This window comes from Rhipicephalus sanguineus, chromosome 5 (assembly GCF_013339695.2).
Source record: "Rhipicephalus sanguineus isolate Rsan-2018 chromosome 5, BIME_Rsan_1.4, whole genome shotgun sequence".
NCBI classification, from domain to species: Eukaryota; Metazoa; Arthropoda; class Arachnida; order Ixodida; family Ixodidae; genus Rhipicephalus; species Rhipicephalus sanguineus.
Genome location: NC_051180.1, coordinates 118,326,995 through 118,354,665, shown reverse-complemented (window position 1 = coordinate 118,354,665; position 27,671 = coordinate 118,326,995). Strand labels below are relative to the sequence as shown.

Sequence of the window (27,671 nt, the reverse complement as noted above, 5' to 3'; positions counted from 1 at the left end):
TCAAGGAGCCCCCGGATAAAGATGGCCGCCTCCTACATGCGATGCGAATTCCGGCCTACATTACCTGCCCATATAAGCCACACCTTGGCAGTGCCATAGGCAGCATTACCATTACTCAGTATGGTACTCTATTCACTGCTTCGGGTTACCTTCTTTACCGCTCACCTCCTTCAGGTTACGCAGTGACAGAAGCATATAGTACTCCTCTATCCGCGACGCCCGTGGCCAGCGTTCACTCAGCTGTAGAAACCAGTCTTTATCCTTCATCTTCGCACTAGCAGGTTGCAGCGGTGAAAAGGAAGATGCTCATCTACCTCAAAGAGGATCGAAGCAAAGAAGTAAACTCCAGTTGTTATACCGGAACTATTTGGATTCGAAGCAACATCCGTCGTGTTCAGGAGATCTGACCTATGACCAACTTCTTTTCGAGGAGGTTGCTCCACCTTGCGAATTCTCGCGGAAAATAATTGTATGGCCAAGGTGGTTCACCCAGTTATGAGAGCCACGGAAGTCGTCATTGATGAATGGCGAAGTCCCTGGAAGGCATTTTACCGTTGACATCATTGCCATCATGTCTGTGAGTATTCAACCAGCTCGGAGAAGGGCCGGGCCTTCGCTTTGCCCATGTGGAAGGCCGCGAGGAGTGCCTAGGTGCCACGATACCAGTAAAACCGGTCCACACACTACTAACGCTTAATTATGGACGACACTTATCAAGCAGTATTTAGCCAGCATCTTCGGGAAGAATTGTGCTCAATTATTTAATCATAACATGCCGCCCTGCAAATCTTGTCATCTAATCAAAACCGTCAAGGCGATCAATGGTTAACGAAAATGCTGGGAAAGCCCTCCCTTCGAACTTGGGGGCGCAATCAATGGACCAAAATAACAATACATTGGTATTGTGAGACTTGAAAATTAAGTGATATTCCCTCCAGAATTATGTGTAGTCCTTCCACACTAATGTGTCACTTTTATGAGCGCGTAAAAGGTGTCCTGTTGTTACACATCTAACACAGACAAGTTTAAACGGTAATATCGAATTGTAAGTGGGAACAAATACAACTATCTTTTTTACTGACTGCTCAACGAAAGTGGAAATTGTGTTCAAACCAATAACACAAAAACTGCAATGAATGAAACTTTTCTTAACTGTAACTGCCATATATATCCTCCAGTCATATATTTGCCGCATCATGTAGTCAGAATTTCAACGATGCATTTTCTCTTTTTGTGTGTAGTTTAAGCACATCGCATACAATGACGTATTTATAGCAGTAAAAGTAAGGGTGTTGCCCAAGAAACAAGACAAATACCTTAAGAAAGCCCAGTTTTCTTAGTGTTTAAGGCTACATAATGTGACGGCGCAACAACCGCATATGATGCATATTTTCGGAATCTCATTTAGTTTATTAACTGAAAAGTGGCAATTTCCGTGCGTGAACATTTATTACATCCGTAAACTAAACGAGCGTCATTTTCTCAGGGCCGGTGAAGCTTTCAGGATGCGAACCATGGAAAGGGTAGCCAATTCGTCAGCGAGGTAATGGTAAGTGATCCCGTTTTTATTATTAGGAACAAGCAGTCACTCGTGGCCCATCATGATATTAGGCTTGAAGTGCTTTAACTACTTTCTAGAAAACGCTGAGAAGTGACGGACTTCCTCCCTTATTTATCTTAACTTCATCACAATAACCAGAGAAATTCGTTGAAACCTTCGCTAAACGACAAGAACTGACTAGTGTAATCCAGGTGCGCTGTTTTTCCAGCATGTATTTTACAAAGCCCATGAGCGACAGAAAATAATCATATTGTTTATGTAACTGCATAACTTACGGGACATTATGATACCATCAAAATTCATGTTATCTCGCAAATCGTAAAAGCCTAAAGGGTTTGATTGAAACGTTAGCTTTACAATTGCAATAATGTGTGTGTTCCAGTTTATTACATGTAATCTTATCAAATCAATCCACGAATACGTGAAGGGCTGCGCACTTAAACAAAGGAGTGTGCTAATGCTTATATCTGAGACTGAATCGAATAGTAATTCAATTGTATCTATTTTCGAGCGGTTTTCGAATATTAAAAAGTATGTTTTGAATTCGTTAATGCCAGAATCCTGACATCCTTTTATAATGCCTTAATGTATTAAAAGCACAAAACGGAGCGTCCGGAGCAAATGAGTATATTATTTGAACATAACGCCTCAGAAGTGTTCGTTGCATTCTACAAGAACACCTTGTACAGCCATTTAGGTTTGGCTACTCCAGCGAAGTAGCCTGCCGCACTAGTTAAGCTCTCGTGCTTCATGCCTACGTTATGACCGCAGGGATGAAATTTATCGTATTTTGCAGCAATTTTGCGCTCATTTCGGTGCAGTTTGAATTCCAAGATATTCGCAAACTATAAAAAAAACATTGGCCTTCGCGAATAACGGCTACTCGACTCGAAGGTCGAATCGAATTTTACGCTAAGCGATATTATGTTCGAATTTGACGAATATTTGCACGCTCCTAGTTCAGATAGGTTTGCTTCACTATTACCTAAAATCTTAAGATAGTAACCTGCGCCGGCCAGTAGGACAGCCTTCTATATTATTGAAAAAGTAGTACCGACCAAACTTCGCCTAGTGCGACGCTGAAAACAACGGTTGAAGCACACAACAATCTACACAAACCGACATCAACCCCAAACACCCCGCTTCACAGACACGCTCTGTCTCGCGGTCTCGGGTTCGAAATACCTCCACAATATCTTTGCATCGTACAACAAAACAATGACAAGCACACCGGACGGTAACACGATTACGCTTAAACGTCCCGTTTACACTGCCACGAAGAATTTCCCCAATCTGTCAAGTGTCAGATGTTTATTCGTCAAGCACGTTCCCCTTCCTCCGATGAAGACTTCTCCCGATGAAGTTACCCAGTCAACAAATGAGACAATCTTTGCGAGGTGACCCTGCTGCCCTCAATTATCAGCCGTCACAAGATGTTTAGCGGTTCTCGAAAGAGCTAGCCGGATGGTACGTGATCCAGGCGGTGAAAAAGAACAACACCGAAAGCGTCTTGACGAAGATGAGCACACCGAACAGGTTGTAGCTCATGCTGCTGTTCTCGTAGATGATGCATGCGCCGCGCTGCTCGCCGCACAGGTGCTGCCACGTCAGACAGCTGCGGTCGATGATCATGCCGAAGAGGATGGGCGCCATGATGGTGCCGAAGAGGCGCACCGAGACCCACTGCAAGCCGAGGGCGAGAGGCTTGGCAGTGTCGCCGACTACCCGAATGCTGGCGCTCAAGCCAGGTGCGCTGTTGAGGAATGTGCCGAACAGCACCAGGAACAGACCGACGGAAAAAATGGGCAGCCGGTCGCACGCGGTCTGACAGCGCTTCAGCTCAGCCTGTACCGGCGCTTGCATCCCGGTCCGCTGCTCCTTCGAGTGGATGCACTCGCAATCCGTGTAGAGCTGCACACGGTTATCCACACTTGGTCTTCGAGCAAAGAAATTCTCGGATGCGTCGTGTGATGACGGCCACTAAGTGGCACTAAAGCGAAACACTGTATCCGCGTATGACGATAAGAAATATTCGGATCACGGGACGTCGCTGGAGCCAAGACCTCGACTAGCGTCCTATCTTCTTCAAGGCAGCCTTGAAGAAGACAGGACCGCTAGTCCGAACGTTGGCTCTGGCGACACTCCGTGTTCAAAGGGTTTCTCGTCGCTTCAAACTTCCATATTCCTCTGAAATTCTACCTTACTACGATGATAAAACACGCGTGCATGAATCACTTTTCTCAAATTCCACCACGATTTAGTCTGCCGGTGAGAAGCCTCAAGAAAAATAAAAGAAAAGGTAAAGAATTTTCACTTCGCCTTGAATCGCCAGCCCGAAATCATCAACATCTATTTCCTAATATTCTGGTCTTTTCCTAAAAGCGCTCATTACGGCTCAGGTACGTTCCAAAAGTTTGCTCAGTTTAGTATTGCTGCATGCAGACGGGAGGTCAAGAACTTCGATCTTACCCTCTATCCTCGAGTTACACATCGGAGATGCACTCGAAGCGAGCGCCACTCTGCTCTTCTAGTCTCTTTTCATCTATGAAAAGTTGCCTCGGTACGAGAAGAAGCCGTCGAAATGTGTGAAGTCGCGGCTAGCTCGAGCGAAACGTTCAAGGTGGCGTCGCTTATGTCTTTTGCGGCCCTGTATCCTGTGCGGCACTGAGAAGCACTCACCACTGTGCCTGCCGCGATCATCTCCTGTCGACAGCCAGCGAAGCAAGGTGAGAAGTAGGTCACGTTGTCCACTCCACAGATAGGACTGTACAGCAGTTCGGAGCACTTACACTGAGCGTTGCATGTCGCGTTCGGGTTGAAGTTGTATCCTCCACTAGAAAATAAACCGCAGTTGATCCCTCCTTCATAGAAATCGGTATAACACGAAAAGTTAACAGCGTCTTCACAGGAGTAGTTGCTTGTCTATTGCACAGTTATGTATGAGGCGTTCGTGTGGCCTGGTGTATATCTTAGATGGGCTCAGTGTTTCGCGCACTGTTGAAGCCAAGTAGAAAGAAGCGGGTGTTCGAGATCTGGTCCGTCAGTTGCCGCAACGAGCCCGATCCGATGGGTTTCTGAGATGCGAATGCCGTTTATACTAATTTCCACTAATCATACGACTGCAAAATTAATTTCTGACGTACCTTAGTGTCCACTCTATCATATACAGCACCTAGAATCATCCATTCCAGCATTTTTATATTTTTAAAATTTTTTAGCATGGATGTCGGATAACTCACACCGGCGCTTGACAGGGTAGTCTGGAAGATAACGAACAGTGTCACTCGGTACTCGTGCCACTAAAATAAATTTTAAAAAAACATGGCTGATCCCTTTGTGGTAGGAATCGGTATAACACGAAAGCGAAACGTGTCTTCACAGACGTAGTTGAGCGTTTGTTGGGCATTCTTTCGCCACAACGGCGAAGGAATGAATGCTATAGCAACAAACTGTAATGTCACGCGAAGAGCGGCAAGCAGCTCGAAACTTGCAACATGCTGCTCAAGCAGAGAGGACGCACGGAACGAACATACACAGGATGAGTGCGAACTGTCACAGTTATAACTTAATTTTGTGTGAACAGCGCGCTCCTTTCGCAAAAGCGGCCGCTGCAGTCAGCGAAGTGAACTCCGTGCTCAAAACGCAAACTTGCGGTACAGGCGCGCACTCATCGCGAGGTGCGGGGCGTCGATCTTTAAAGCGCACTCTTCTAGAGTCACTGGAAAATCAGAGTACCGCAAAGGTAGGCTGCACGCGGGCAACATTGGGTGGCGGCGGCCATGTCCCTTCCAGACCGTCCGGCGCGTTGCTAGCGTGTGTTGAGAAGTGACCGATCTTTTAGCCTCACTGCCGTGTTACACTCGGCAGAACGGCATTATGTGTGTGTGTTTCTTCAAGAGGATATTAGAAGTGATTTCGAGTCATCGACAGGTATGAATCGACTGCGCAGTTAGCGGTGTAACTAATGAAACGTACGGCGGATGTTGCTATGTGCTCGCGAACTCTCTTCACGGCTTCATCGGTCTCTTTTCGTGTCACGCCCGGGCGTGTTCTCTAGGTCCGGATCTGTAAACATAGTTGCATTAGCGCAGTGACATCGCGCGAGATGCCATTTACTTCGACATTTGGTGAATCTTGACTGTTTGCGCTAGCTTTGCAGTCGGTGTTCAGGTTCACTGCACTCGAGAAAGTTATGGAACAACATCGAGAACATTCAACATTGCGTCCTTCGACTGATCGCTGACGCATACCTTGCTTGCGCACCGTGCTTGCTGTTCAACTGGTTGATATGTGTAATAGAAGTTGTGTGTGTACGGTAATTGGAAGTTGTGCGCGACGTCTTGATTCGGAACGCCAGCAGCCGAACGCACGGGCGAATCGGCGTGTGGTAGGTAAGGTGCATCTTATCTTACGATACGTAGAAAATAGGCCATCAAAAATGACTGACACCACTACTTGTTTCATTTCCTATTTCTTGTCTCCTTAATATTCCCAAAGTTGCAATAAATTTGCAAATATTTTGCTGTGTTCCGAGAAACAGTTCTTTTTTTGGCGTTGCCAGCGCGTAAACAGCTGAGGTTCGGTTTCTGCACTGCTGCACTTTTTTTTTCATAATGCACTCTTATTAAAACTTCCTCGGCACGGTGCTTTGTGTTCTTTTGATCAGAAATAGCACATCCCGGAATTTTTAAAGCGCATGCTACTGCAACACAGTATGTATATAAACCTAGGGCTCGCATAAAATCGACTCCCTCAATGCGTGGGATCTGCTTTTTTTTTTTTTTTTGCTGTGACCATTTCTCACCAACTATACAGTATTTTAAGGGTACGTTCGGTGCAATGCAGCATTAGCAGAATTTTTTGCAACAAATTTAAAAATACGCTTCATAACATTGCCTTATACCAAGTTTATCAACAGAGTTCCACGCTTCTGTTTTCTGCAATGCCAAAGATCATGCCACAATTGCCTTCAAGGTATAACAGTAAACAGATATTATTTTAATAAATCTTCGATTTCGCTGTCGTTCGTGACACGCTTATAACTCGGATAGCATGCGTAATCTGTTCAACAGATCAAGATATAAACAGCCGAGCAAATAGAAAGGTATGTAGTTTTCAATATCGCTGACCATAGCGAACCGGAAAGGTGAAGTATCCTGTCGCATAAGATCTTTTCCAGCAAAGTTAGTGTAGTTCACTTCAGGAAGGAGTGTTATTCGAGGGGGGCGAATTCGTTCAGTCCAACTATGCAGCCACGTAGAACGACGCTCTGTGACATTAATTTTTCCCAGATTCCCAGAGTAGCTCACCAGTAACGTTCGATTGATGGTGAGCTACTCTCTTCTGGCATCTGCATGCAGTGGCGTAGCCAGGGGGTGGCACACCGCCCCCCCCCCCAAAAAAAAGATGTCTGCTTACGCCCCTGTCTGCATAACGCGTTTAAAAAAGCGACGAAGTACTTCTGGGGACCGTAGTACTGGTAAATGTCCGGCCCCGCTCTGCATTGAGCGCGCCTGCACCCAAAGCGCTTGGAAGGGATATGGCGGCGAGAGGTCACGTGATGCGAGTAAGCCAATCGCGTCGGCGGCGGCGCGCGGAAAACAGATGCGATACTCTGAAATTTTTCCAGTGACTCTACACTCTTCGAGCCCTTCGCGCCATCTCGCTAGTGATGACGAAAACACGCTGATGTACCACCGATATCTGAGTACCGCCACATGGCGAAGCGTGGCATGGCGAAGAACGTGCCGTCAGTGGCCTAATCGCTTCGCGCCGCGCGCTGCGGAGCGAGGGGTCTTAAGTTCGACTCCCGGTGAAGGAACTTTTCCTTCTAGTTTTTTTTTCTTTGCCATCTGTTAGTATTTATATTTTACAACGTCATATCCGTGACGGAAATCCGTCAGTGTAGCCGTGGAGGACCCCGGCGTAAAACACTTTCCTTGTTAAAAGAGGCAACAAACGAGACCGCGTGCTGGCCCCCGCTGTTCTTGTTTTTCTTGCCTACGCTTCATCGCTGCTGTCGTGACCTTTGCAATCTTTGTTTTATTGCGATAGCAATTATATGGACAGTCTCGGCTGGCTTTTGCCGTCGCCATCGCCGTCATGCACCGTATATGTATAAGTATGTATATCAAAGTAAAATAATTCAGAAAAATGCTTCCGAAGCACGGAATCCAACAAGGGATCTCTTGCTCCGCAGCGAGTGGCGCTAACCACTACGCCACGGAACGCAGGTCCTCCACGTAGCTAACGGCGAGCGTTATATACACACCCTTTACCGCTGGACACACTCAGAGACGGCCGGCGCTTATAAGCGTTTCTTCATTACTAGCGAGAGGCGCTAAGAGCGCGACGGGCGCATTTAAAAGTCGTCGTCGGCGAGCTCGCTCGCTTCTTCTTATATTTGCGCAGGGAGAACCTAGGCCTTCCGCTGTCTGCTCGCGCGGTTTTCTCGTGGTGAGGGCAAGAGGGATGTTTCAAGCTTTCACCGTGATGACCGCGCTCATGTTACGGAGCGTACGAAAGTCACTCGAGGTCAAGAGACGCCCCTAAACGAACAAACAGAAGATGAGCGCGAACTATCAAGTGTCACAGCTCGACACTTGAAGCACGCTAGTTTCCTTCGCTGCTTCGGCCGCCTTTGCAACAGGAGCGCTCTTCAAACTGAGAGTATCCATTGGCGAGCCTCACTTCGTATAGCATTAGTTTCTTGCTATCGCATTCATTGCTTCGCCCTGCGGCGAAACTGTGATTTTTTTCTTGTTCCCAGCGATGACGCCAGTCTTGCGATCATGCTAATGGGCTTGCTGGATTTCTTGGTAAGCCCTCCCGTTTCTCGTACCATCTCACCCAGAAAAACGCGGCAAAAACATGCGCGCGTATTTCCGCCCGTACAGACTTTTCACTATCACTGCGACCGGGAAGCGTACTTACACAAGCTACTCACGTGAAGGTCGCGCCGGCGTAGGGGGCGTTCGGGCAGTGAAACAGGACGAAGCCCATCAGCATCCATGTGAACATGCTGGCAAGGACGCACATACGGATGATGTTGGCACACACCAAGTCTAGCTTGTCTATGAGGTAGCCGCCCAGGAGGGTGCCTCCGCAAGCACTCGGCATGGCGATTAAGCCTGCGTGACCGCAGAACTACAGCATGACATGTGCACGAACACTATAAAGTGACACTTTAGTGAAACAATGAATCAGTTTAGATTGATAAATTCTAGTCTGAAAACTCTGGCGTCGTGAATTTCACTATCATAGATTTAATAATAAAGAAGATAATCAAGGTCAAGGTATCATTTTTAAATTTCGCGCCGAAATCTCCGCGCTTGACGTCACAGATTTCGAAGTGTATTTTTCGTGTTTTGGCTCGGCAAAACTTCCTGAGACTTGCTATGGTAAGTCTCTGTTCTCTTCGGAGGACAATGTACTTCATTTTTAACGATTAGGAAATACGTAGGCCCTAGTAAACGCCGTCGAAATTTATGACGTCATGGCGATTGGTGGGGCAATTTCAAGGTGGCGTCGCCTTCCGCATTTTCTTTTTCTGCGGTTTCTCGCTTACCGCGCGTCTTCTCGCGGCATGCGTGGCGATTTTGGTATTATGAAAGAGTGATTTTCTAATACGAGAAAAATCGGCTTTCTCTTTAGTGTTTTTTTAAATGAAGTCCTGGGGCCAAATTCACAAAACTTCTCCCTCGTAAGTACGTTTTCCTATTAGTCAGCCGGCTTCGCTAATGATATGCTCCGCATCGTGATTGGCTGAAATATTTTCTTACTAAGATTTTTAGCGTAAGACGTTTTTGTGAATACGGGCCCTGGTTAACGGGCCTAGCAAAAGCTGAGATTAAAGAGACGAAAACGGTGGTACGCAGTTTATCTAATCAACTGCTTAAATTTAGGCATGATAGCCGGCGGTCTATCAGGGAAAGAATAACAAAATTCATTTCTGGGCTGGTTGGTGCACATACTAATACATAGAACTCGATAGCGCAGCTCTAACGCAGAACAAAAAAAGGACACTGATGCGCGGGACCAGAGCTTGTCCTGTGTGGCAGTGTCATTTCTTTGTCATGCGTTAAAGCTGCGCTGTCCAGTTTTATAGATTTGTGTAAGAATGTTTACAGATAAGTAAAGCGCAATATAGGACTGCGGAGAAATACGCCGCGTGTTGACAACGTAGCATTTACAGGCCGAACAGGTAATCGCTTTTCCAAACAAATGATATAATTTGGCGCCGCTACGAGGAATTCCATCCTCCAGCACTGGTCATAAAATAGGCCCAACAGACACACTTTGTGACTTATGTCCACAAGAGTACACGTCGGCTACCTGCGCGCGGTTTGTCCTCAATTGTCTCGGCAACATTTTTCCACGAAGTTTGGCAAATCATTTGCTCTTGAAGTGAATCACTTCATAAGCCGCTACAAAATGGAAGTAGTTCACTGTGCTGCATATAGGCGGAGCTATTGCCGATCGTTCATTGCCCTTCAGTGGTCCGGGACTATTGTAGAGCAAGGGCCCCGGGCCATTGATGTCAGCCAAGAAGTAACCATTTTGAGGCACACGCTGGTCACCGCAGCATGCCTTTAATATCACTATGACTCACAGCGTACCGAAGACGGCTCTTCTAATTATCTAGGTTAGAATTTCAGCTTCAGCTTTTGCCAATACGGCATGGAGAAATAACATTGTTAGTCAACGTCCCCCCCCCCCCTCTTAAGAATAGACTTATGCACCTAGGTTCACCTGCTTACAGCAATCACCGTATTAAAAGTGAGCCAAGTTGAGGCATTTAACAAAGGAAGGCGAATGCACTTAAAAAATGCATCGGCTAGATGGCGTGATCACCTTCTGTAAGGTTGAGTAACATCATACCAAAACGTGCTTCATTCTTCTACGGACGCTATCCCCATATTGATGCCTGTCTTCATTATAATGAAAACGTTTGGTGGCAGCGTGTGGCAGCAGAAATTTCCTATTGTGTGTGTGTGTGCATGTGTGCGTGCGTGCGTGTATGTGTGCGTGTGTGCGTGTGTGTGTGCGTGTGTGTGTGTGTGTGTGTGCGCGCGCGCGTGTCTGTGCGTGTGTGTGCGTGTGTGTGTGTGTGCGTGTGCGTGTGCGTGTGCGTGCGCGTGCGTGCGTGTGTGTGTGTGTGTGTGTGTGTGCGTGTGTGTGTGTGTGTGTGTGTGTGTGTGTGTGTGTGTGTGTGTGTGTGTGTGTGTGTGTGTGTGTGTGTGTGTGTGTGTGTGTGTGTGTGTGTGTGTGTGTGTGTGTGTGTGTGTGTGTGTGTGTGTGTGTGTGTGTGTGTGTGTGTGTGTGTGTGTGTGTGTGTGTGTGTGTGTGTGTGTGTGTGTGTGTGTGTGTGTGTGTGTGTGTGTGTGTGTGTGTGTGTGTGTGTGTGTGATGCGCCATGCCTGGCCACAAATATCCTTTTTTAAACCTCTTTGTTTCAAATCATTCGTGGTCCCCTCGACCCTTAATTAACATACGCCGACAAGCGGTCCTACCCAGTACACGTCACGTGTTGCTTTTCTCAGTAACGTGCTTCACAGTTCAATTACTCAGCTCTCTCCACCTGCCTTATGTGAAGCACTTGGTGAAATTGTTTTTAACAATTCCTTCAAGCTTTAGAACAGTATGCATGCACGCGTAGATACGCCATGTTTGGTGAGCTTTAAGAAGCGCAGAGCCTTCTTTGTGTGCAGTGAGAAATGCAGGCAACTTGTGAGAGCTCCTGTTCGCAAGCTTTAGATGGGCTTGGTTTATTTTTCACAGGAATCACGTGCCGACTAGACGATAAGAGCAAACAAAAAGCTTAATTTTGGTGTAATGTCGGATCGCCTTACTGTATTGTTGAAAGGCCAACGTCGTTTCAAGCATTGAACTATCTTTGTTTCGGAATGTGAGCTTTCGGCAAAGACCGCTTGAAACAAAACAGCGTTGCTCTAACATCAATAAGCAGTATTCGTGCATCCAGATGTTTCAAGAAACACGCGGCGGTATTTCTTTATCCAATAATTACTGAATCTCGGCACGAATTTTCTAGGCAGTGATGTGATGCCATCATCATGTGACGCCACAAATTTTGGTGATCTGCATGTCATCCCGTAATTTGTTTTTGTTTATTTGCATCTCTCGCGTTGACGCCGACGGCAAAGTTTCGCGTTTGATGAGGCATCTGATATGAACACTACAGAAGTGCCCAATGGTGAACAGTGAGAATGAATGAAGGCTGCCTAGACATGGGACACACAAGTCGAACGAGCTGTATAAAATCTGTGTGTTTCAAATTTTCCCAGTCAGAACATGTACTATATGAAGAATTTTTACGTATGTGCTAATTTAGACAAGATCTCTCTTTCTCAAATCAACGTATCATGCAAATCGACACCGGACTGTTAATTCATGGTTGCTAAAAAACAACGTAATTGCATATTGTTTCGAAATTTGCATCTGGTAACTACAGGCATCACGCAGAATGTCAGTATATTCAGACTTCAAAATGTGTCCGGCATGAATTATACAGGAAAGCCACAGGAGGTATGCAGAAGACCTTCAGACTCGGTATACAGGGAGGTCGAGTCTGCAGCAAGGTTATAAGGGCGACTATAAGCGTACAGGTGGTCTACAGAACGTTGTGTTTTTGGTTGTTTTTTTACAGCGAAAGCTGTTATGAGATCATTTCACCGGCCGTTTTTGGTGCCGTAGTTGTCCGCCGCCGCCGCCGCCGCCGCCGCTGCCGCCGGTGTCCGTAACCAGTATCGCTCGAAATAAGAAAAAAAACTAAATAAGAAAAAAATTCCAGGATGGAACGAGGTTCGAACCTGGGCCCTCTGCGTGGGAGCCCAGTATTCAACCTCTGAGCCATGCCGGTGCTTGAAACTGCTTTGCAAAAAGGTCCTATATAGGCTTCATGTCGGGAAGGAACCACATTAGCATATGCAATATAGCGTGGTAAAAGAGTAGAATAAGCACCAAGCGTCGCACAACGCGAATTCTGTAACCAGGCGTCACACAATGCGAATTGCGCAACGAGTAGGTTGTTGAATGCTTCCAACCCATTACAAAGACCTCTGCCATAATTCTTCATCGTCATCACGCACAGCATCAACAAAGTGCGCATAATGCCTTACATGCGTTTAGCAGGTACCACGGCTGTCTGTAGAATGACGAAAAATGGCACAGTGCCTACTGCCCTACTTCTCAGAAATTACAATGATTTATAGCGTAGTGGGTTCCTCGCAAGTGCACTTCTGTTGGTTGCCAAGGAAGCCCATAAGGCTCCCATGATCCATTTCCTCAGGGTCTCAATAAAGTCAATTCTCTCTCTCTCTCGCTCTACGTTTCTCCGGTTAAAGTGTGTTATAAAGCGTGGTGGGACAGTTAAATAACGACTGGGCGTCACACAATATGCATTACGTAACTAGTGGGTCGTTTAAAGCTTCCAACCCATTACAAAGGGCGCAACCATAATTATTCATCGTCATCAACCGCCGCATCAACAAACTGCACATAATCGCTTACATATGGTACCTCGCTTCTCCGCAGAACAACGAATAATGTCGTGCTGGGTGCTTCCCAACTTCCCAAAAATTACGCTTTGTTGCGTAGTGGGTACGTTGCTAATGTACCTGTATTAGTAGCCACAGGAGAGTTTATAACGGGCTCTAGAAATGCCGCTCTTCCAGCTTTCGCTGTGACTGTGCTGCGCTTTCCGCGCAGGCCTGGCGTTTTTTTTTTTTGTAAATACCCCACATGAATTAGTAGTCCTACGGTTTATTTCCTGAAAGAGCATGTGCTTGGGCATTTTGGTCATCCATAGGAGCTTTCTAAGCAAACTCAAGAACACTGTACGGGAAGATACCACACGGACACAGCGCAATCGTCGCACATCGTCGAGTACATAGCGCTGTATCCTTGTTATACATGCCCGTCCTGTGTTCTCCCGTGCCATAAGAAAGTTGCTGCGTTTAGTTGCGTAGAAGACGAGTACGGTCATCACGGAAATCGAACATTCACCAAACCATCGTAGTTCTAATTTCGTCTCTCTTTCCTTTTTTAACTCAACCTGTCACTTTAGGAAGCAGTGCCGAAGAAACCAACTTTGTTAGTTTTACTGCTTCTTTTTCCTAGTGAAGAGTGATTAAATTTTTTATCATCCGCAAGAACACGCCTAATATTACTGTGGTACAGTGGCATCGAGCAGAAAAAACTCCTGATAAATTGTGGGATGTCTCCTGTTCCAGTTTGCTTTTTTTTTCTTACGGCAGTCGAGATCTGTGCGTATTCACTAAACTGTCCGTGCGTCAGGCCCGTAGCCAGGAATTTTTCCGGGGGGGGGGGGGGGGGGGGGGGGGGGGGCACTTGCTGAAAACCTTGACTATTTGAGAAAAGCACCTATTTTTCTTATTTATTTTTGGTAAAAACACCTACTTCCATAAAAAATTTTGGAGGGGGTGCGGGGAGGCCGGGCCCCTAGGTCTACCCCCCCTGATTACGGGCCTGCCGTGCGTCTTTACTAAACTGTCTAACTTGGCCCACTTATCATTTCCGCGCACACTACGCTGAACAGGTCGACAAATCACAGGAACACAGAAAACTCACGGGGTCCCATATGCATTCGCCTAAGACAACTGGAAACAGGAAGTCAGCCTCTTTCTCATTTTTCTTCTCAGTCGAATATATGGATGTTCCCGTCGCCGAAAGTACTCTGCGCGTAGCCACGTGGTTTTGCACTGCCTCCAGGACTGGAGGCATTGCAAGCTTTCTGCACCTCACGTGCCTCCGTGATCGCCTATGCCATGTGATGACGTCGTCATGCGACGTCGCGTTGTGTGACGTTATCATGACGTGACAAATTTTAACGATATCTGACGTCATCACAACATTATGTTTTACATCACTCGTGTTGACGTCGATGGTGACTTTTCGAGTTTGATGAGGCAATCTAAGGCTTTCGCCTTAATGAACGACGCTACCATCCTTAGATCTCTTAATACGGTGCTCTTGAGTCAGAAATGAAGCTAGAACATCTGCTTACGTCATAGAAACGCCTGTGGTTGTAACGGAGAGGTAGAATAGCTTCCGTACGACTGGACATCTTTCCAACACGAAAAACTTGCCCTTAGCACAAGTGAGACGACAAGATTGTCCTTCATAAAGACATTTATGCGTACCTAGAAGTGTTGCCGATGCGGACGACGTCAAGCCAAACTGGGACTCCAGGATCTTGGTGATGAAAGCAGAGATTCCAGACGCCATCAAGGCTGAAGACAAAAAAAGAAAGGCGGTCACCGTGTGGACAGGACGCGTCAATGTTGTCTACTCACTTTCAATCGTTCCGGCAATGGTGAGGAGAACGTACGTGCGATTCGTGAGCAGCAACGAGACCATGGGGATGAACTTGGTGGGTTTTTCCACGCGTAATTTCGTCGCTGCGAACTCGTCCATTTCCGGCCTTTTCGAAGCTCGAATTTCTTGTGACCCTGCAATAAGATGAGCACAGTGTCAACGAGCTGGGACAAAGTGGCGGATGCCACATCTTTCATCTCCTCTCCATAATCGGCTCTTTTCGTACATGCTAGTACAATGATCACGAGAAGGACGGTAACAAGAACATCCGTAGGCGGCGTAGCGTTTTCGTCTTACGTCCGCTTCAATGATTTGAACGCAGTGAGATTTTTCCCGTGGGGTGAGAAAACACTGAGGAAATACCAGTGAAGATGGCCACAGTCCACCGCACAATCACCCGCAGCCTATGGGCTAGCTTTTAACGCGATGACGTTAAAGAGCTCGCTCCACAAAAATGTCCGCGTCGGCGTTGGCGTTGTTGGTTGTGAGCAAAAATGAGCGTTGTCCATGAACGGAAATTCGAGGTAGATGCAAATAAATAAATAATACAAGAAAGTCTGACTGGAGAGGGAATCAAACCCAGAACACCTGCGTGGCAAGCAGGTATTTTACCTCAGAGCCACGCCAGGGTTTTAAATTGGTCCGATACGAATGCCATGTAGTGCGAAGAAGCTCCTTTACGCACGTAATATTGCGCGGCAGAAGCATAGAATCCCACCATACGTCAAAACATGTGAATTGTGCAAGGAGTTGGTGGTTTAAAGGACCACCCATTACAAAGCGATCAGGCATAATTAATCCCTATCATCAGCGGCAACAGCAATTCGGGCACCACCAAGCGCTAGCGCGCGTATTGCCTTGCGGACGTGTAATGGCTACTTCGGAAATTCGGAAAAGCGAACCCGGTATTGACTTCTTCTTTGAAGAAGTACATACCGGGTACCAGTGTTGATTATGAGATTGCTGATATCCTCCTTACGCGGTATTCACGATTCGCTGTGTCCAAATATATGTTCACAACGTCAGCTACCACAACAGTTTAATCATGATCATGGGCGTTAGTCGTCGCGATAGAGACATGCTGTCAACATGGGTGCATCCACGTCAAACGGTGCTATAGCGGCCAAACAGGAATAGACATTGTACAGGCTCTCATATATCACTACACAATAAGCACTAGATCTGTGAAGACACGTTTCACTTTCGTGTTATACCGATTCCTATGACGGAGGGATCAGCCATGTTTTTTTTTTTTAGATGCGAAGCATCTCTTGCTCGGGGGTATGTCACGCGGCGTGGTAATCCGCAAGTGGCATAGTAGTACGCACTCACACTACGCATGCGCAACTCTCCTCCTTCCCTCTCTCCAACAGCTGCGCGTCACTCTCTCCACTTTTCTACCAGCACCTCCTTGCGCTTCTCCTGCGTTCTAGCTTCTGCTCTCACGGTGCATACGCTACTCTCCTCCTCTAGTCTCCTCTCCTTCAAGTGGTAGAGCGCTGCGCGCGTTCAGTCCAGCGCTTGCCTCGGTTGGCTCCTCTGAAATGTGGGCTCGACATGCCGAAATTCTCTCCTGCGCAACGCCGCAATGAGGGCCAGCGCATGCGCGTCCCCTCCCCCTCTCTCTCCTCTCCTACGCTGCCTCTCTCGCGCGCGCCTGTCGACCGCGTTCCACGCACGCCCTGTGAGAATTAACGGCCAGGCTAGAGGGAAGCCATGACGCGCGTTGTGTTCCTCTTCGCGTTCCACGATGCGAGGTCGGTAGCATGCCCAACGAACGCCAACGGAACGCGATCGTGCAAGTGCTCCGGCTTCGCATCGCGTCATGGTCCCCTTTAGCGGGATATTGTGTATTTTTTTTTCTTGCTATCGAAAATATGTTCACTCCTGGTGCGTTTATGATGGAGAATTTTATTTTAGCACGTATCACAGTACACGTTGATGCATGAAGCTGTGTATGATTGACTGATGTTTCACCGTAAAATAAGACAGAAGCGATTGATTGGACAATGCAATTGAAATTTGGACGAGTTATTGACCAGGAGTAATAGAATAGCGCGAACTGGTGGAAAGCACAGAAAATCATTCGTCCCATTTCCTTTCCTGTACTTTACGACCTGCAAGTTCGCGCTGTTTCCTCATGCTCGACAAGTTTTTCAATATCTATTCGGGAAAAATTCGGGCACCACCTGGAGAAGCCTTACTGCAAAGAAAAATATGATATGTTATTAAAACTACTCAAAGTAAAAGGCCGCCTTAGGTCTGGCTTTGAACGTTTCTAATTAGACTAGAGAATGAAATGCAAAAATCTACATTTGGGGGCACAGATATTAGTAACAGTGATGTTCGTGGTATGCGACAAAGCCGCGGTTTCGTAAATGGGAGAACAGCTGTATGCGTGTCTATAGCCTGCAGGGCTCCTTAGTTATCTAACCCCTTGCAGCAGCAGTCGTAACTTTTCTTTACTATTTCATCTCCGAAGGAAATGACGTTTAACTTAGGCACCTACAGGTCTCCTTACATTATTTTGTCAGATCAGTATGTATCTGCAAGTGGACAGACCTAGTACTGGACTTTAGTACGATTTGGTAGTCTTCACATGTTTATACAATAATCGCATGGTAATATGCCAATATATCTCGGGTTCGATCGCTGCCGCGGCTGTCGCATTTCGATGGCGGCGAAATTCTAGACGTCTGTGTACTGTGTGATGTCGGCGCACGTTAAACACCAGATTGTCGTAATTTCTGTAGTCCTCCACTTTGGCGTGCCTCATAATATTATGGTCAGCAAGTAACATCTCCGAAATTATTATTTACCTGCCCAATAATGACTAACCCAAACTTCTGCGCTTGTATCAGCTAACGTTGTCATTTGAAATTTGAAAGGAAGTCATTCCTATATTCTCATTCATATGTCATTTTGTAAAGGGATTTGGAGTCAAGATTCGAGAAACTTCGATACTGATCTGCAGAATGACTGAAATCTGGGCTCCGACTTTGATATATAGAGTTTTTGTTCCACGGTTATGTTTCAACACTTGGTGACCACATGGGTAGCCTCACGAAAACATTGCTTGAGGCCAGTCATGTCTGTGTAGCTCGTGAAAATACTTTTTAAGAAACTTTTTTTTAAAAATATGAGACGAAGACAATCATTGCTTATTGCCATACAGCCGCTTCTTATTGTTTCGCTAGCGCCCGCGGGCTGCTAGCAAAAGGTTTGGGGGCGTCGTGTTTGAGACCTCTGCTGTAGATGATGTGCACATTCTGTGTGGTGACACGTCCAAACATACATTTATCATGTATTCTGCGGTTAGCAAGAGAATGAAACGGAAAACTTAAAACGGGGTACAAAAGCTAGTTTGGCTTATTAGAATTTGGACGCTAAAATCTGCATGTTCTGCTTTAAAAAGGTGGCTCGCTTGTTGCAGCAACGACAATATTTCCTTCTCTGGGCCCCAAATTGAATCAGGGGTTATGTACTTAAATTACTATTGAATATAACGCGTATCTGAAATCAGAAAAGGCACCTCGCGATTGTCAGTAATGATAGCAGGAGTTCACTTTGTTTGCAATAGGGTGCGTTTACTTTCCTTGCAATTTTCCATGGACTTGCCCACGTTTTATTGCGATAGCAATTATATGGACACTCTCGTCGGATTTTTGCCGTTGCCGTCATGTCCCAGATATGAAATGTATGTAGGACTATACCTAAATAAAAGCCACATATAAAAATAATACAGAAGAAAAAAATTCCGAAGCGCTCGACCGGGGTTACGAACCTGCGACCTTTCGCTCCTCAGCTCGCTGCCTTAGACAATTACGCCATGCCTCATTTGTTCTCCAGGATACTGACGGCAGCATACAAACGCACGCGGCGTTGGGTGAAATGCACGGGACGCCACACATGGCGAAGTAAAAATTATGCGAGACGCGGGCTATGCTGCATCGTTGCCAGCGCTGCGTTTGCGTCGTATCGCTGGCGACCCGCGCTAGTTTCCATTTTGGGGTTATAGCGCCACGCCACTCGTGGCCAGTCGGCCAGGGAAAAAGAAGAGCGTCCTGTGGCGGCGCGAGCTAGTGCAAACGCATTGGTTCTTGTAGACTTATGCCACAGGAGGGAAGATACGAGACGGCTGAACCGGAATCACAGTATATATGTTATACCGCGACCAGAATCCTGAGGCTAAAATTACAGAGCAAACGCAGAAGACACCCACGAAAGAAACGTACGACAAAAGCGCTAACAACTGCTTTATTCTTTCATACGCCAATGCATTATAAGCCCAAGACAAACTTACCGCACATGCCCACACAACAACAGCTGTAAACATAGGCGTGCGCAGGATTCCCCATTAGGGGGGGGGGCAAAAGTTCATCGCAGCGTCCCCCCCACCCTACTAAGTCAATGTATGGGGCAGATTTTGCGCCCCCCCCCCTCTTAGGTGACTAGAAGGGTCAATGTACGGGGCAGATTTTGCGCCCCCCTCCCTCTTAGTTGATTAGGGGGGGGCGGCCGCCCCCCCGCCCTGCCCCCCCTGTGCGCACGCCTGTGGCTGTAAACCAAAACGTGTAACAAGGATGATAGTGTATCAGATACGCGAAGACATGAAATCATAGTCACATGGGTTCAGGGACAAAGAAGTAACGAAGAAGTAAGAAGGACAAAGAAGTGCTTTTGAGCTTTAATTTTAGCCTCAGAAATATGCGCCAACTAGAGCCAAAGAAAGCTTTATCTTAGTGACCAGAATCGACGCCCGGAGGGAACGTGAGCCGTGGCTTGACATGCCACTGTCAAGCGCCGTCTTTATTTTCTTCTCTTGAGGTCGTGCGCCCTGCGGTTTTGTTTGCCGCCCAAAGGAAGGCGCTGCAGGGTCTTAGAGCAACGCGAGCGCAAGAGTCCGAGAGTGGCTCTTATAAACATATATCAAAAATATATGTTTATAACTTGATAACTAATATTTCCTAGTTGTGTGATGCGCATCTAAAAGGCAGATATATAAATCGCTACCAGTTTCACGGATCCTATTGTAGTATGAAAGCCATAAAACAAATGGCATGTTCAAAAATCAGATTTCTTTGGCACATTGGGAACTGCATTTTGCTACTTTAGCCTTGATAGTGCGCTTGCCTTTATGCATGCAGTGTTTCTTTTTTTCTTTACGTTAGGACGTCTTGCTCAGTATTTTATTACTACCTCAAAAGTCATCCATTTATAGTGCATGTGTGTCACCAATTGACACGACAAAATAGATTTACATTGTAAACACTTTTGCAATACAAATCATTTCATGGCGAACCAAAGGCACTAGGAGTGTATTCATCCACCCGTATCATCCTATCCTATCATAGCTCATGCCATTTCATCACCGAGCCAGTCATTTTGGGCGTATCTCTTGAAGGCGTTAGCAGTCACTGGAAAAACGATTTCATTGAGTGGCGTCGAAATATCTTCATAAAAGAAAAAGTAATAATATAGCACGTGATGGGATCAATACGCATCACGTATTGTTTGACATAAATGTCATCCGAAAAGGTCTTACCAGGCAGCTCCTTGGGGAATGCGAAGATCGGGATGGCGACGAGTGCGCCAAGGCAGGCGGCGATGACGAAGCCTATCCACCACGCGCCGACCCACACTTTGCTGAAACGGTTGAGCTTTATCTCGCTCGAGGCCTTCTGGACGTCCGTGTAGAGCGAGAGAAAGTAGCCGCCCGAGATGAAGCCCACGGCGGGACCCAGGATGGCCATCGCGAAGTAGATGCCCAAATAGACGGGCGACGTCTTGGTGGGCACGCTGTCGTCAATGTAGGCGACGCCCAACGTGTAGAAGGGTGAGGCGCCGCAGCCGTGCAAGAAGTTCCCCAGCATGAACAGGTAGCGGTAGTTCGCCAGGCCAGCCTCTTCGTTTTGCCTACACAGGGCGTGCGCAGTGAGCAGGTTGGGACACGTGTCCCGCACGTCGGGGCGCGAGTGGTAGCTGGGCGCCAAGAAGTGGGGCAGCGAGAAGAGCATCGAGCCGCTGGCCATGACGAGCGTGCCGATGGCGATGATGCGCGGCTTGTGGCTCGAGCCGCCGAAGTACGCCACCGGCGTCGAGCAGAGGAGCGAGCCGACGTTGTACATGCTCACGATGGTGCCCGCCTGGACGCTGCGCAGTTGGAAGCGCTTCTCGAGCGTGGGCAGCACGACGTTCACGTAGCCGTTCACCGTCAGTCCCTGGATGAACGAGGCCGAGCAGAAGGCGGCCAGAGCCAACGGTGGTGTGCGCAATGGCTGCAGGCAGCTTGGCTGCAGAGGACCCCAACCGCACGGCTCGTCTTCCGGCGCCGGCGCGGGCGTTGGCGCCGGCGCCGCTGCCACCAGCGCCATACTCCTAGTGCTGCATGATGAACACGAGACCCATTCAGAGCCACGCCGTCATTGTTCTAGGTATTCCAATTAACCTGTCCTCCATCGCTTTGGAAACAGTGTTCAAAGATTCGCACAATTGTGCCGGAGAAACCAGCACACGCATGCGTCGCTATTACAGCAACGGTTTCTGACTGCCACGACATGAATCCATCGCTTAATTTCACGCTGCGACGTCGTTCCTTCATTTATTTCAGAACTTGATAATAGCTAGAGTGGAAACATTTGGGTTTGTTGGTGCAACATTCTGAAGTCTTTGCATCTTTAGCGCAAATGACACGAGGGCGCGGTAGAACAGACGCCCACGCAGAGCGCTCCATGCGCGTGTCTTTTCTTCTGCGTCCTCGTGGTGTTCGCACTACATAAAAAGACTGCAAAATATGAGGTGAAGAGGCTGCGTCTATATGCAAGACACCTACCTATGTTTATGTTCTTAGGCTGACCAATCCGATGCGCGCACTGATCACAGGCCTGTCGTCTTGGGCCGGCCAGAGCTACGGTCAACCAGGCGTGCTCCTGAGCAACATGGTTTTCCCACCGGCGTTCACTTTCGTTGTTTCGATATTTTGGCTCGCCCTTACTGTTCCATTGCCACAGGCACGGCAGCGAACTCTGTAACTTTTTCTTCTTCTGACCGAGACGCATAGAGCACTAAGATTGTGGTGATCAAACCACAAATTATGTTACTTACCCACAACGGAACTAATCAGATCAAAGCGATAAATTAGGAACGCCAAGAAGGTCGACATTTCCTCCAATATAGAACGAAACAGCACTATCATAAATTTCATTGAACAACAATAAGAAGGAAAAATAAAATATTTCTCGAGAAAACATATTACACATGTTACCTCTAAACAACACAACATAATTGTGGAACGTGGGCTTGAACGGTCTGGTGGATATATGACCGTTCAAGTTATGACCGATGGATACATGACAACACATTCTATAAGACACTTCTTCACTTCATACACAACACCGGCCTAACGGCGCACATTTAACACAAATATTCATAACAAATATTATGCCTTAAGGGCAAGTCTATGTCGCAAATAAAAAAAAAAGGTGGATAGGATAAGGCAATAATGAAACCTAGATGAGGAAAAAACGCGATACCAGTGACTACGAAGAGAGAGATTGAGAATTTTGGAACAAGGATTTTGAAACGAAGGCGAAAATTGATAGCTGAAATCTTTTCCAGTCGTCCAGAGTGGGTATGAGCCATTGTAGTATATTTTGTATAAAATACTTCAGCGTAATTACATTAACGTCCCTCTTCTCACGATAATTCATTCTAGGCCCGAAATTATAATAAGCCGTCTTGTTCCTAGCTCATCATACTGCTGCGTCTGCGGCTTCGAGCAGTGCGCGCTGTCGAATCACACCAGGTGCTCAGACTCCATCTAAAACATATCGTAGTGCTGGAGCCCTCTGCGCCTTCGTGTCGCTTTTTTCAAACCGCGTGGTGGCGACCTCCATTCAATGCAGTCGCTTCAAGGCTACCGGGAACAGACCCCACAGCGCTCTTCGCGCGAACGTTTACTCGGAGGGAGAAATCATCACCCGTAATTTTTGCCTGTGAGTTTTCTTGTTTTTTGTAAGCTGTATCCAAAAAGTTACACGATCTCTTATGCAGTCCGCCTCTTTCACAATGCCACAGCGCCTGCGTCCTTCGCCTAGCGGAAGAGTCACGAAACGCCTCTTGATTTCGGAGGCTTTAGTACTGGCAATATCGGTTCTCCCGGCTTCTAACAAAACCCTACCAAAACGGCACAGGGCAGCAGAAGAAAATGAAAAGTGGGGGTTGCGTAAGACGACTCGAAGGCGAAATCCATCTTCTTCGTCTTCTTTCTGTCGATTGTACTGAGCTACCCCCCTCCCTAAAGCTTTCTGCACATAACGTGCTTTTGCACTGCCTCCTGAATCGGAGGCATTGCAAGCTTTCTGCATCTCGCCTCGTTTTGCACTGCCTCCGTGATCGGCCCGCTTTTGACCAAACGACGATGTCATGTGAAGACGCCAACACGCAACGTCACGTTATCTGACGTCATAGTGACGTCATATGGTGATTTCATCGTGTGACGATGATTTTTTTTTCATCAGTCGTGTCGACGCCAACGCCGCGGACAAGGTCTCGCGATCTATCGTGAGGTCTCGCCAAATCCCGAGCTTCTCGACTCATGAGAAATATAAGCTTTTCACCTTAATAAATTTACAGTTTACCGTTAAAATGGCTGATCGAGGTCGGGCTAGAGGGGAGACGCGACTCGCGCGCGCGCATCCGGCCTCTAGCCGGGTTGTAGTCTGACGGGGCGTCGCGTCTATTCCTATATTTACGAAACATTAGTATTATTGCGTTAGCAATTAGACATACACTCTCGGCGTGTTTTTGCCCTTGCCGTCGCAGTCATGTGCGGAATATGTACAGGTATGTATATGTAACTAAAAGCCAGAAAGAGAAACAAATCATAAGAAAAAACGACAGGCCTGCGCGGAAAGCGCAGGCACAGTCACAGCGAAAGCTGAAAGAGCGACATTTCTTGAGACCGTTATAAGCTCTCTTGTAGCTACTAATACAAGTACACTATCGACGTACCCACTATGCCACATATCATAATTTTTGTGAAGTTGGGAAGCACCCACCGCGATATTATTCGTCATTCTGCGGAGAAGCGAGGTACCATCTGTAAGGCATTATGTGCACTTTGTTGATGCGACGGTTCATGACGATGAAGAATTATGGCTGAGCCCTTTGTAATGCGTTGCAAGCTTCAAACGACCCAATAGTTACGTAATTCGCATTGTGCGATGCCCGGTCGTTAATAAACTCTCCCACCAAGCTTTATAACATACGTTAACGTGAGAAAGACATCATTAGAAGAAATTCCGAAGCGCGCCATCGGGATTCGAACCTGCGACCCTTCGCTCCGCAGCGCACTGCGTTAGAGAATTCAGACACGCGCCATCCGTTCTTTGGAATACTAATGGCGAGCTGTTTAAATGCGCCATTTGCCTCTGGCGCTACGCAGAGCTCGAAGGTGTTTCAACGTGTGCAGTCACCCGCGAGATTGCCCAAAGGCCGCTATAGCAGAGCTCCTCGATTTTGCTTGAGTTTTGAAAACTACCCTTGAGACGCGCACTAAAAGTGGCCCATTTCTGCTCGCGATGTGGAACGCCGGGTAAACAATGCCTCGAACGCCACCGCGCGGCAGGAGACGCGAAGGGGTCACTCCACGCGCCGCACTTTTCAAGAAAAAAAAAAGAAATATCCAAGAGTGTCGGGTTGTAGCGCGCTGCTCAAACACGTAGCAGTTGTGTAACACCTGTGGCAGTCGTTTGTGTGCGCTCGGCTTGTGTGCGCTCTTTTCGTGCGTCCTTTGCCCTCGAGCAGCGCGCTGCAAGTATCGAGCTGCTTGCCGTTCTTCGTGTGACATTCTAATTGGTTGCTATCGCATTCACTGCTTCGGTCTTGCGCGAAACTGTGACTTTTTCAATTACACTTCTCTGTCTTTTCTTGCCTCGTCCCTGGCACGCTGTCCGGAATTTTTTTCAATGTCATTGCACATTCACTCTCTTTCCCCCATTTATAATCGCATGAAGTGGTGCAAACTTGATTGAAATTCAAATTTCATATCGAAATTCTCTTCCTAATCCAATCCACTTATATAGAAGTAGATAAAGGAAAATATACATACTCTGAAGGACAATGTATGATGAGCACAGACAAACACACGGTGCAAGGTTTTCAACTAAAAAAAAGAGCTGCACGTCAAGTGAAATCGAAGAGGGCCGGTACTGAGAAACTCAATACGCCTTTTTCCGTTGATCCCAGCTCAACAGAGCTGTGCTTCGTGAGATCCTTTACAAAGTAGGTCAATGTAAATAAACGGCGCCTTTCTGTGGCCTCCCCTCGGAAAATTCAATGCTGAGGCAGGAACCCCGTATTTTTCGATCGGGTTAACCCGAGGACGCATTCTAGCTCTGTTTTGATTAGTGAAAACCTGAAAACCGCCATTTCATCGCATTCGCAACTATGTCCGTCCTCCCAAGAAAATAAAAATTGAACTCAATTGATCGTGACCCGAAAGTGGCGGGGTCGAATCCCGGCCGCGGTGGCCAAATTTAAATGATCGCAAAAGTCTCGAGGCCCGTGTACTAACCGTGAGCTTTCAGAGCGTGTTCAAGAACTCCAGGAGGTCGAGATTATCCGTAGTCCCAATACGGCATCTCCCATAGCCTGAGCCGCTTTGGGACGTTCAACGCCACAAACCAACCAACCAACTTTGACTTCAATAGAAATAAGCTCATTCCACACCTGCGCAGTCAAGCTAATGTTGGTGTGGTACGCCTGCAGAAAGTGCACTAATGAAGAAAGTTGTATCAGCTCATAATAAAAATAGCCTGCATTCGAAAATCTTATCTTGAGGATACTGAGTGACACACACATTTGCGATGTATGTGTCAGTCGGCGGCCTTCATCCTGCCGACATCAGCGATCTTCATCTGTGGCGACTAGGAACGTAATCCAAATAAGGGAGAACTTGAGGCGAAGATGAAAGTTGGAAGGAACGAAGAAGTGTATGTGTATCACACACATACATGCGCTAACGTAGGCAGTTTCTGCCGTGAAGTAGACAAGAGCACTTATGTAAGCGTTGGCTCCAACGACAAGCCGTGTTCAAGAATTTTGCATCGCTTCTACGAAGGTAGCGACACAAGGCACCTTCCCGCGAAGTGTTGGCATTACAAATCTTGCAAGCTAACGCTGTCTACTAATGGGGAGCGCACTTGCACAAGATGCGTGAGGCAGTAAATGGGGGCTACCTATTCCTACTGTACAAAAGAAAGGCGACGCATATTCATCGCTTTTGACAATGCACGAAGGCACAGTATGCACCACATGACAGGCAACTGCTAAACGTGTGCGTCTACTGATACGACGATAGCTCTCTTTGTCCACGAGGCGTAATGGGCCTTTTTCACGGGAGCCTTCTGCGCATGCGCACCGGAAGTGCTACGATGGCGCTACTAGCGGCTAGCGCCCGAAGTATTTTTGGTGACATCCGCCACCGCGAACGGACGTGCGGGCTCTCCGGCTGTCCGTGTTGGCTGTTGCCGTACGTGTAGAGTACGTAGCTCATTTGTTTTTTATTTTCTTCGCGATGCTGCAGCGATGTGCTGCCGTAGGCTGCAGCAATAAAAGCGGAAAGCCTGCAAACGTGCGATTTTTTAGATTTCCTGCCGCGACGCGTCAGGTGACGAGACGCAAGAAATGGGTACAAGCAATCCACCGCGTCAACGCCGACGGATCACCTTGGATCAATGGCATCATTCAGTCGTATATTTTCAAAATGGGTACTGAAATTGCAGGAGGTGCTGACTGAAATAACTAGCTTCCCCACACTTGCTGAAGTGCAACAGCAAATGCCACCTCATTTTAAACGGTACCCGAACACACGCATATTACTTGACACGGCAGAAATCCGCATACAAAAGCCATCAAGCTTAACAGCCCAGAGAAGAACTTTTTCTCATTACAAGTTTGCAAATACGATGAAATGTCTCGTTGGCGCTACACCGGACTGTTATGTAAGCTTTGTGTCACCATTATATGGGGGAGGAACAAGTGACAGAGCTATTGTCCAACTTTCTGCAGTGCTAGATTCATTTGAATCTGGAGATGGCATTATGGTAGACGACCTTCTGCCACTCGTTGTTTCTTGCTTGTAGCACCCCGCTTTCATGGAGCACGACGAGGTCGAGGCCGGTAGGTTGGCGCTGTGTCGTACACTCGATGCGGCGGACATACCGTTCCTCTTTAAACATCCAGCCTTTTATTAGCTGGCGATGCGACTCGCCGAAATGATTGTCTATCACGTCGCTCGTCACCTGCGGCACGGACGACAAATCGCTGATCCACTGACCTCCGGAGTCGCGAAGTTTCTTCATGTGTTCCGCCGAAAACATGATCCGAATGATGCGCGGAAGCACGCGAAATGTTTACGGAAGTCAAGAAGCTCTACCGCTTAGTGGCAAAAGTATTCCAGAAGGCAGACGCGTGAGACACAGTGAGCTAAGCGAAGACGATACAAGGCGCCGCCGCGCCGATCACGAGAGAAAGAACCATTGCCCGATGGGCTCCCTAAGCCACCAGTCGAGCTTTCGCCTCTCGCCGCTAGAGGCGCTCGTTCAACGTGAAAAAGGTCCATTGTCGAAGAAACTGTTGCGCGAACTTGAAAAAATTTAGCCAAATATGGGCATTGATTTACCTGGCTTGAAAACTTTATTTAATATTTCAGGAACAATACGACTCTAATCTGGCCACCCCATCTAGCAGT

General features: G+C 47.3%; 2 protein-coding genes across 3 annotated transcripts in view; one reads left to right on the top strand and one right to left on the bottom strand.

Annotated features, from left to right (window-relative positions):
- The first annotated feature begins 1,478 nt into the window (after positions 1-1,478).
- Positions 1,479-27,671, top strand: part of LOC119394205 (uncharacterized) — a 39,325-nt gene continuing 13,132 nt past the window's right edge. The window contains exon 1 of one of the 2 annotated variants that reach the window (XM_049415691.1): positions 1,479-1,549. The gene's annotated coding sequence lies outside the window, so the exon portion shown is untranslated. Of the gene's footprint in view, positions 1,550-8,344; positions 8,380-27,671 lie in introns of those variants that run through there. The other variant, XM_049415692.1, reaches the window with a different exon arrangement.
- On the bottom strand, positions 2,999-21,291 carry LOC119394936 (solute carrier organic anion transporter family member 4A1). The gene is made up of 6 exons (XM_037662233.2): positions 20,463-21,291; positions 14,896-15,051; positions 14,743-14,832; positions 8,508-8,691; positions 4,241-4,394; positions 2,999-3,472 (listed from the first exon to the last, which is right to left on the bottom strand). The coding sequence occupies exons 1-6, from the start codon at positions 21,289-21,291 to the stop codon at positions 2,999-3,001; spliced, it is 1,887 nt and encodes a 628-aa protein (XP_037518161.1).

What these genes read in the sequence shown, in the direction of transcription:
- LOC119394936 (XM_037662233.2), bottom strand. Translation starts at nt 21,291, where the DNA reads ATGGCGCTGGTGGCAGCGGCGCCGGCGCCAACGCCCGCGCCGGCGCCG. An exon ending in ATTCCCCAAGGAGCTGCCTG is followed by an intron (nt 15,052 to 20,462) that starts GTAAGACCTTTT and finishes ATCTTATTGCAG; the next exon opens with GGTCACAAGAAATTCGAGCT. An exon ending in CATTGCCGGAACGATTGAAA is followed by an intron (nt 14,833 to 14,895) that starts GTGAGTAGACAA and finishes TTTTGTCTTCAG; the next exon opens with CCTTGATGGCGTCTGGAATC.